Source organism: Triticum dicoccoides, chromosome 6A, assembly GCF_002162155.2.
Source record: "Triticum dicoccoides isolate Atlit2015 ecotype Zavitan chromosome 6A, WEW_v2.0, whole genome shotgun sequence".
Classification (NCBI taxonomy): Eukaryota; Viridiplantae; Streptophyta; class Magnoliopsida; order Poales; family Poaceae; genus Triticum; species Triticum dicoccoides.
In genome coordinates, this window is record NC_041390.1 from 458,036,661 (window position 1) to 458,046,267 (window position 9,607).

At 44.7% G+C, this 9,607-nt stretch overlaps 1 protein-coding gene across 1 annotated transcript; it reads right to left on the bottom strand.

The window, feature by feature from the left end:
* Window positions 1-6,901: 6,901 nt before the first annotated feature.
* On the bottom strand, window positions 6,902-8,382 carry LOC119317252 (LIM domain-containing protein PLIM2b-like). Its single transcript, XM_037591684.1, has 5 exons — window positions 8,127-8,382; window positions 7,866-7,965; window positions 7,770-7,795; window positions 7,565-7,654; window positions 6,902-7,422 (listed from the first exon to the last, which is right to left on the bottom strand). Exons 1-5 carry the CDS (start codon window positions 8,259-8,261, stop codon window positions 7,141-7,143), a joined length of 633 nt encoding a protein of 210 aa, XP_037447581.1. The 5' UTR covers window positions 8,262-8,382; the 3' UTR covers window positions 6,902-7,140.
* Between the last annotated feature and the right edge of the window lie 1,225 nt (window positions 8,383-9,607).

Genomic DNA, 9,607 nt, shown 5'->3' on the forward strand with positions numbered 1-9,607 from the left:
AAAAGGCTTGTGAGTGGAATTAATGAGTATGGTGCTTGTGAAGTTTCCTCCATAGCTCTTTTGCAATCAATCATTCATTTATTATTATGGTTAAATGGTCGTCCAAATCCGAAATACACCACATATTTTAGGTTGCATATATTTGTGTGTTACAATCTATTTCTTTCATATTTTTCAGTTGTTCCATTGTATGCATGCACATTGGAAGGCAGAAAGTAATGTTGGCTGGTCGCCAGAGAAGTAAAAAGGCTAACATCTTGAGTTGTATGGAGCATGGTTGTTTTCTTGAAGTTTCTGATGGACTGTATACCATTGACAGAGATGAATTGACTGAGAGGATTCGTTCATTCCATGAGAACAGGAGGGACATTTCCGTGCGGCCTTTCCCGCTTCCCCCACTCTCCGCCACCGCATGCTCCGGTGCATCTTCCCCGTCCGTCCTTCGCCGCCATGCTGCCCCCCGTCACCGTCGAGGTCGCGCACGCTCCTTCCCCTCGGGCGGATCTCGACACCGGCCATGTTGGCCCCGTCGTCGCCCAAGGTAACGTCGCCCCTGCCCGCAAGCGGTAGGGCAACGTGGTCGTGGAGGGCGGGAATCCCGCAGCCCCCGCCGCGAAGGCCCGCGCTTCGGGCGCCAACGCTGCTGCGCGATCTCGGCTGACGGCGGAGAAGGTCGCCAAGGCCGCCGGCGGCAAGAGGAAGAGGATTCCGGCTACAAAGAAGCCGCCTCCTTCATCTGCTCACTCCGCCTCGGAAAGAGGTGCCCCGGTGACGCCGCTATTAGAAACTATCCAGACGTTGGCAACATTGTTTGATAGTTGGCCTAGGATGGACAACATCTCATCGTGCAACATGGTAAGTAACGTATTTTGCCTATTGTTATCATGGTTTATTGTTGTTTCTAATAGCTCCACGTGTAGATTTATCTTCCCTATGCATCCATTGACCGATACATCTTGTACGTCATCGACAAAGAGGCACGTCGTCTATATATATTATGGACCCTATTCAAACATCACTATCGTCAGTTGTTAAAAATTTGAGGCATGCACTGAAATTAAAAAGTTTTGCAAGGGATTTCAAAGAAGCACTCGAAATAAAGCTGCCTGGTTGGAATTCTGATATATCTAAATGGCAACGTTTATTTCCGTTTGGTATTCCAACGAGTATAGACGGGTAATGAATTCATAATAAAAACATTTATTTTTGTTATCACTATCTTTATATTATTAATTTAAAAAATTCCAGGAATGTGTCTGGCTATTTTGTTTTTCATTTTATGCTCTGGTGGAACGGTAAAGAATTGGCCAAGCCGGTTTGAGCGGTGAGTATTGTCTGTTGCATGTTCTAAGACTTTCGGCATGAAATTGTCATACTAACTACATATATTGTTTGTGCAGGATGGGTATGAGTTGAGGAATCAGTTTTTATTATACTTGCTAAAACATCGTGGGAATGAAGCTAAAGGGAACTTTCCTGATATTGTAAAAGAATTTCTTAAACACATCATCTAGATATTGATAGTTTTGTAATAGATGTTAAGGTCGAACATCGCTCAGTTTGTTACATGGACATGTCATTATTTTTTCTTTTTGTTATCACTTTACATTGCAAAAACGAAGGAAGTAATTAAATAATTGTCTTTGTGTTATATTGTTTGTACGTGTTATATTTAACATGTAACTCGTGCAAACTATTTCAAGAGCCCGTGGCAACGCACGGGCATTCTCTAAGAAGTTGGTTGTATTATTAACCATGCTCTAAGAAGTCGTCATGTCATCTACAGCTAACCTCTTAGCCAGCATGTACAATAGTAAGTTTTAGACATGTACTATACCCGCGATATTTAGCATGAATTATTTTTATGTGACTTCAACAAACTATTTCAGAAGCCCGTGGCAACGCACGGGCACTCTACTAGTCTTTCTTAGTGTATCTTTTGTTACAATGTGTGCCTATTGATAATGATCGTTGTTCTAGTTTCAACTTTCAAGCACCCCTCTCGGTTTTCAAAATAAGAAGTCTTGCGCTTGTCCAGAGTCAAACCAGTTTAGGTTTGACCAAGTTTAATATCTAGAACATCAAATTAATCTCATTAGTCATTATAAAATATATTTTCATATTATGTGCATTTGATGTTGTAGATATTAGCAAATTTTTTCATAAAGTTTGTCAAACTTAAATAAATTTGACTTTGGAGAATTCTAAAACTTGAAGTCCAATACTAGGCGCTGGCCGGCCGGCCGAGATTTGGGCTGGCCGCGCACTTGTCATCTCGGATGCCTCCCAGCGCGAGGTGTTGAGGAGAAGATCTTACTTGCGTTGTTCTCTCTCACTAGCAGCAGTTTGCCGGAGCCCTCCATGGCTTCGTCGCCTCACACAGCCTTCCGCCCTCGAGGTAGCATGGTTCTCATAATTAGTTGCTGCGTTTTAAATTAACAGGGGGTATCAAAAATCATGAAAAATTTAGGTGAAGCCTCTAGCTATTTCCAAGCCACATAAAAGGTTATAATTCTGGAATGTGTTTATATTTTATATGTATATAAATCCTTATAAATTTGTATTTGGAGTTAAACTTGTTATATATTCCTGAAAATTTTATGGAATAATTACTGTAGGTTCCTAAAAATATTGGAAGGCTAAATATAGGCTTTCAAGAGATTTCACCATCTAAAATCCTCAAGTTAAATAGGTAAAAAATCTATATGTATTATCAATTTTCATTTTAATTAGTTTAATCCAAAATCAAAATCAAATCTTTTTAATCCTTAAATTTTAGTGGGCCCACATGATGAACTTGAGGCCATGGCAAGACTATATCTCATCTAGATGTGAGATAATATCTCACATCTAAGTATGATATCAACACTGTTTGTTTGTTTGGTCAAAAAAATCTAAGTAGTGTACGTCGCAGAGCGACCATTCCGTGCGGTGGGCGTGTGCACGCTGTTACTTGGGTGCGTCGCAATCGAACTACACTAGAACGCAGTGCCAACGATACAGAACGCTACAGTAGCATGCATGCTGATGCTGCGCTGTGCTACAATACATATCCTTTGTTTTTGCTATAAAGTAGAGTTAAACTTCTACATTATTTTTTCTTTCGAACAAGCACACTGGCCATGTGTTCGCTACAAGACAATGACAAAGTTACTTTTTCATGCTACTCTGACCGATGCAAATGGTCAGTACACATTTTTTTATCAAGCTTCATGCTAACTTATAACAAATTAACCAGGCAGACAAGCATAACAAATAATCCTGGCAATTGGATGTAATTTTTTTTGACAAGCTATATGAAAATAAAAACAGGTAATTCGACACAAATTGAATTAAACTGACAACTAGAGTGTAATGTTTCTGACAAGCTATATGAAATAAAAATATTGGGTCCAATTGCGAGTCATGGGTGGACTTGCAACTCGGGCAAAAAAAAAGTATCCAATTGCGTGTCAATGATGGAGTTGCAACTTAGATATAGAAAAGGATAAGGCCTAGTTGCGAGTCATGGTTGACTTGCAACTGCAACAAAAGAAGATAAACGGACCCAGTTGTTAATCGATGGTTGTCTTGCAACTGGGACAAAACAAGGGCGTACCCAGTTGCGAGTCGATGATTGACTTGAAACTAAAACAAAAAAGTCAACCGCTAGTTGCGAGTCAGTGATGGACTTGCAACCGAGGTGCGTATTCAAATTCTGTTTATCAATAAAAAATGATCAAGTGCCCACTTGCATGTCAATGATGGAGTTGTTATTGAAAAAGAAAATTGCCGGCCCAATTGCGAGTCGATAATTTGCAACTAGAGAAAAGAAAGATCGAACCGAGTTGCAGGTGGATGGTGGACTTGCAATTGGGTGAAAAATATTGGGTCCAATTGCGAGTCATGAGTGGACTTGCAATTGGGCAAACAAGATTAAGAACCCAGATGCCTGTCAATGGTGGACTTGCATCTGGGACAAAAAGAAGGTTGGGCCTAGTTGCGAGTCAATGATTGACTTGCATCTGCAACCAAATAAAAGATCAAGGGGCCTAGTTACAAGTCGATGGTTGCCTTGCAACGGGAACCAAAAAAGTCAAGCCCTAGTTGAGAGATGGTGCTGGACAAGCAGCAAAGGCGCGTATTCACAAATGGTTCAACAAATAGAAATGTTTATCAAATAAAATGCCCGCTTGCATCTCAATGGTGGACTTTCAACTGGAAAAGAAAATTATGGTCCTAGTTGTGAGTCGATAGTGTATTTGCGACTGGATAAAAATATGGTTGAACCCAGTTGCAAGTCAATGGTGGACTTGCAATTGGGTCAAAAAAATCTCACGGCCAGTTGCGAGTCATGAGTGAACTTATAACTCGGACAAAACAAAAAATTAAGGACCTAGTTGCATGTCAATGATGGACTTGCAACTGGGACGAAAAAAGAGCCAGACCCAGTTGCAAGTCGATTGTTGACTTGCAGCTACAACTAAAAACGATCAAAGATTGTCCAGCAAACTGAAATAAACAAGGGTGTGTCTAGTTACGAGTTGATGATTAACTTGCAACTGGAACCAACAAAAATCATGAACATTAAAAAATATAAAGAGGACAAAAAAATAAAAAAATAAAAATGAACCAAAAAAACAATGGTTGGAAGCTTCTCCCAAAACCGGTACTTCATTGGTCAGCTCATTCATACACATACGTTCCAGGGTGACAAAAACCAAACAACTGGCAGGAAGCTCTTACAAAGGACACACAACGACTGACACACTTTCCTCTCCCCCAAAAAAAACAATTTACGCTTTCTCCTGGTTGAAAGCCCACAAAGCACAAAAACGGGGGACCCATATAAGAAACAAAAAAGCCTACAACCGTACAACGGGCAGGCAGGTGTACGCACTTCTTTTTTTGACGGTTAACGAAACCCACACAGCGACAACAACAAGAGGCGATCCTCAAAAAAAAAAAATAGACAACAACAAGAGGCCACGAGCGACACAGTATACGGGCCGCCCCACCTCTTATGGAACTAACACGGCCGCCACGCGTGACAAACGCGACACGAGCGAGGGCGCATACGAGCCGAACAAGCTGTACGAATCTTAAAAGGCAAACAAGATCAAACGGTTATAAATTTAGATATGAGATAGCTATTTCACATCTAGATGTGAAATAGCAAACCCTTGTTTGAAAGGGTATGTTGGACAATCGACAAATTTAGGGTTCTAGAACTTTAAGAAAAAGATGAGGGTTGAATTAATCCATATTTTCAAACACAAAGAAAGAGAGGCTATCGGTGGCACTAGACCCTCCTCCCCCCCTCCCGGCTCTCGCGTCGCCCCTCGCGGGCGACTCGGGAGCGACCCCAAACCCTAGCCGTCGTCACCTCTCCTCCCTCCTCCCCCCGCCCCGCCGCCACCCGAGGATCCCACCGGCTGCTGCGCGTCTTCCGGTGAAGGTGGCAGCGAGGATCTGCTGCCTCACGCCGCTGTGAGGGGCTCTGGAAGCCAGGGCGGAATCCTCTACTGGGAGATGGCAGCGCCGATCTTTCCGGTGGATGGCGCGCGCGGGTGCTGGTCGTCCCTTCCGGCCGCGTGGGTGGCATGAGAGCGGCGAGGTCTTGCTGCAGCGGCGGGCGGCTCTTCTTCCTCTCGGCCCCTTCCTCTCGCAGTGGCCTCCTCTCCCGATTTGGTGGCTGGCCCGTCAGATCTGGCCGAGGATGGGGTAGTGGAGTCTTGGAACGGGGGAAACCCCTGGTCGATTTCACGTCGACCTCGACGCCGGCGGTGCTCCGGTGCCGTTCCCCTCTTAAGGGCGGGTCGGGCTTCCAGATCCGTCCCCCTCGCCCCCCTTCCTGCTCCGGGCGAAAGTCTTGGCCTTTTGGCCGGACGGCGGAGGCGTTTTGGCGTCTCAGTCCTCCCTAGAGGCGCCGTTCAAGGGGTGGTTGGAGGTTAGGCGTGCGGCTTGGTGGTGGGTGGCGGCAGCTGTGCTCGGATCCCCTGGTTGATGGCGTTGTTGGTGGCGTTTGGGTTCTTCCGCATCTTTCAGTGGCTCCCCGCCTTGTCTGCTGGTTGGCTGCCGGCCGGTGGTGGGCGTCCAGCACGGTCTGGACGAAGGGGAGATAGTGGTCTCCCCTCCGGCAGTGGGCGGCGGAATCGATGGTTTCCTTCAAGCGGTCTGGGCCTTCATGTCCACGGCAATTGTCAGCGCAGAGTGGCTTCGGCCCTGCTGTTCTGTCTGCTCAAGATCTCCGGCGGCTTGATCGCAGTTTCTCTTGATGCTCTGTTCGCTGCTGCTCCGGGTCGTAGTGAATTTGGCATGTATTTTTCAGTTTCTTGTCAAGTCTTTGCCTTTGTAATTCAGCACCATTGTATCCTAGCCGGTTGATGGCTTCATTAATTTGAAGTTGGGCCTTCATGCCTTTTCTCTAAAAAAAATCCATATTTTCATATTAAAATGAATGAAAATGATGCTTATGAGATGGTCATGATGCACAATCAATTCCTAATAAATATGTTGCTCTTTGGCTGTTACAATCGACCCCCTCAAATTGAATCTCGCCCCGAGATTTAACCGTAGAAATGAGAGATTGGGCTAAAAATCCAACAAATCTTCTTGTTCCATGTATACATGAATGGAGGCCATAAAATGATGCACAACATTGAACAAATAGGGGTATACAAAGAAAGGTTTCGTCCGGAGATACATATCAGGTGTCATAAAGAAATACCGAAATGCAAGAAAAAACACAAGTATGTCAAAACATCGTACATGAAAGGGATGTTATGTTCATGATTTTTTGGAATGCCAGATGTAGGCTAGAAACCCTGGAATCCTCCAAATTTTCTTTACAAATCATTTGAATCAACGAGGCCTCAAAAGAAATGTCTTTGTCCCTTATGTTCAAAAAATTCAAAGAAAGTATTCGTGTAACACAAAGTAATATTTTTGGCTGTGCAAACCAATAGTTTCATGTCCAGGTGACAAGTTTTCGAGAAATGATACAATTCCAGCTTGAACAAAAGCAAGCTTTGAGAGGCCATACAAAAATGGAAGCAGGGAAGGAAGCATTGCAAATTACTATCTGTAAATTGCGGAGCCTTTTTTTTATATATAATATTTGGTTCTGTTGTTTCCTTTGGTTTGCTCCTAATCTTTGCTCTATTCTTCATCTTGCGGTGGTGCTTCCGGCTCTGCTGCTGCTGCTGCAGCTGCTGCCTCCGCCCCTGCCTCTGCCGCAGCCGCAGCCTCCACATTCTCCTTCTTTGTTTGCGCGGTCTTGATGAGATGGTTGTAGCTTCCCTTCTCCTTGAACAGCTGTGAGAAATGGATCTTGCAGTAGAGGATTCCGTTGAGAGCGGCATACGAGGAGGTCGTCAGGATGCAGCCACCATGCGAGCACTTGAAGCAGCTCTTGTGGTAGCATTCGCCCTCCAAAGTTAGCTGAACCGAAACATAAAGATTTGCAATGTTGTTATTATTAGCGTGCCAAATTATTTTCGTGATCTTGCATGTATATTTGGCAACTCAATCGATGTCTGCCTCTTGCTCCACTATCGAAGTAACATTACATCATCCCTCTTACCTTCTCCAATGGGTACACGGTCTTTTGGCAGGCCGCGCATTTATCTTGAGTTCCAGAGAAGGCAGATGACATCTTGCTTGGAGCCTTTGCCTGCAGTTGATTTTGAATTCGCTATGTAAATAGTTTACCCATTGACACATGTGACGGGAATCGGTGAATAATCTATGAGAAGGGAAGATGCGACGTTTGCACACTAGAACTGTACCTCGCTCTTCTCTGCGGATTTGCCACCTGAGTAACGGAACAAAAGGTCAGAATATCTGTTGGTCAGCAGTATGCTAGGACTGCGGTTTCGCATTACCTGGCGTAAAATTCTTTGAGAAGTTCCCCGTCTCCTTGAAGAGCTGTTCGAAATGGGTCTTGCAGTAGAGAACACCATCCATGGAAGAGTAGTTGCACATCTAGAGGCCATGCAGAAAATGAAACGCAAGCCATGTTGCCAATATTCCCATTTTGCACAAACGTATACACATATATATAATAATAGGACACAAAAGCGAAACATATTGCCGTTGAGTTCAAGGTGAAAAGCATTAGCTGAGGCCGGGGCCGCAATGCATACCGAGAGGGTCCCCTTGCAGTGGCTGCACTTGAAGCATGTCTTGTGGTAGGAGACGCCGTCGGCGGTGAGGAGGTCGATGAAATGGACGGTCTTGTCGCACGTCTTGCACTTGTCCTGCGTGCCGGTGAAAGACATGGCGATCGGCGCCGGTGATCGGCCGAGCAATGGGGACGCGCGGTCTTCTTCTTATTCGGGCGCGTCTCCTCCGGTTGGTCGGCGAGCGACGTGAATGGGCTCTTTAAGAGGAACCAGCGTGGCGTCTCGAGAACGAGATGGAGACCGCGATGGGCGACGCTTTAAAAGGGCGCGGGGCATGGTGGGCTTGGGAGCAAAGATAGGAGATGCATGGGCTCCAGACCGCACAAAACCAATCTATCTAAAAGCACTGTTTAATTTTGGAAGTAATGGCCCTCTGATGTTTGCTTCCTTTCTCTGGTTCTCCTCTTTTCATGGGCGTGCCGTGTCTGGATTAAGTGCCTGTCCATTCCAGGCCGTGTGAGCCACCAACATGACATGCTGAAATGGATGCGTTCTTTCCCCTCAAAAAAGAAATGGATGCGTTCTTGCATCGAAACAATCATGCTGGGCAGTTGCTGCTAGCTTTTATTGCAAATTTGAGGTCTATATTTTTGGGGTCCGGGTTCTCATTTACTTGATCCAAACATGGTCTCACTTTCACTTTGAGCAACAACCGAAATGAACATACACTTAAATTTAATAAAACATTTGAAACTTTAAAAAAAATTAGATTCCTTTGTATACGCTATGTTCCTAAATATAATATGTTTTGGTAGTTTAAATCAAACTGTCAAAACATCTTATATTTAGGAACGAAGGTTGTACTATTTAAATTAATGAAAGATTACGGTAGAAAGGAATATCTGATGTCTACTGAAATTAATGAAATTAAGTTAATCTCAATCAAATATCACTAAAACAGAAAACCATGATCCCAATCGATCAACGTTCGTCGCAAGAAAGTAGCAAGCAGTTTCGCCCTGCGTTTCCTCGCTTGGACGACACGGGGAGCGGCACATTGAAGGGTTCCTCTTAATCCTCCTTCCCCACTAGCGCTCGTCGTCGCCTCGGCGTCAGCAGGAAGCTCGCGCCGGGACGGTAGTATGTGGAGTCAGATTTGTCTCGAGGAGCCGCTCTGTGTCTTTGCCTAGATGTCTGGCGGCAAGGTATGGGTATGCTCTCTTCCCTCGCCTTCACAATGGACCAAGATAGTGAGAGCGGTGGCAGACTAGCTATTACACCACGGTCAGAGGTTACACGATGACCGAGATTGGCATCCGGTGGCTCTATTGTAGCATACATCTAGATGTGAATTCAAGCATGGGTGAAAGAGTGGTCTAACCAAAGGCAGTCACAGCTCCCTTGAGAGCCACACCCTTCATGAAGGCGCCATCGTGGCTTTCCCTCCCCTTTGGAGATTGGATAGGGCGATATTTGATAGATTGTTCTCAAAACGGTTACAG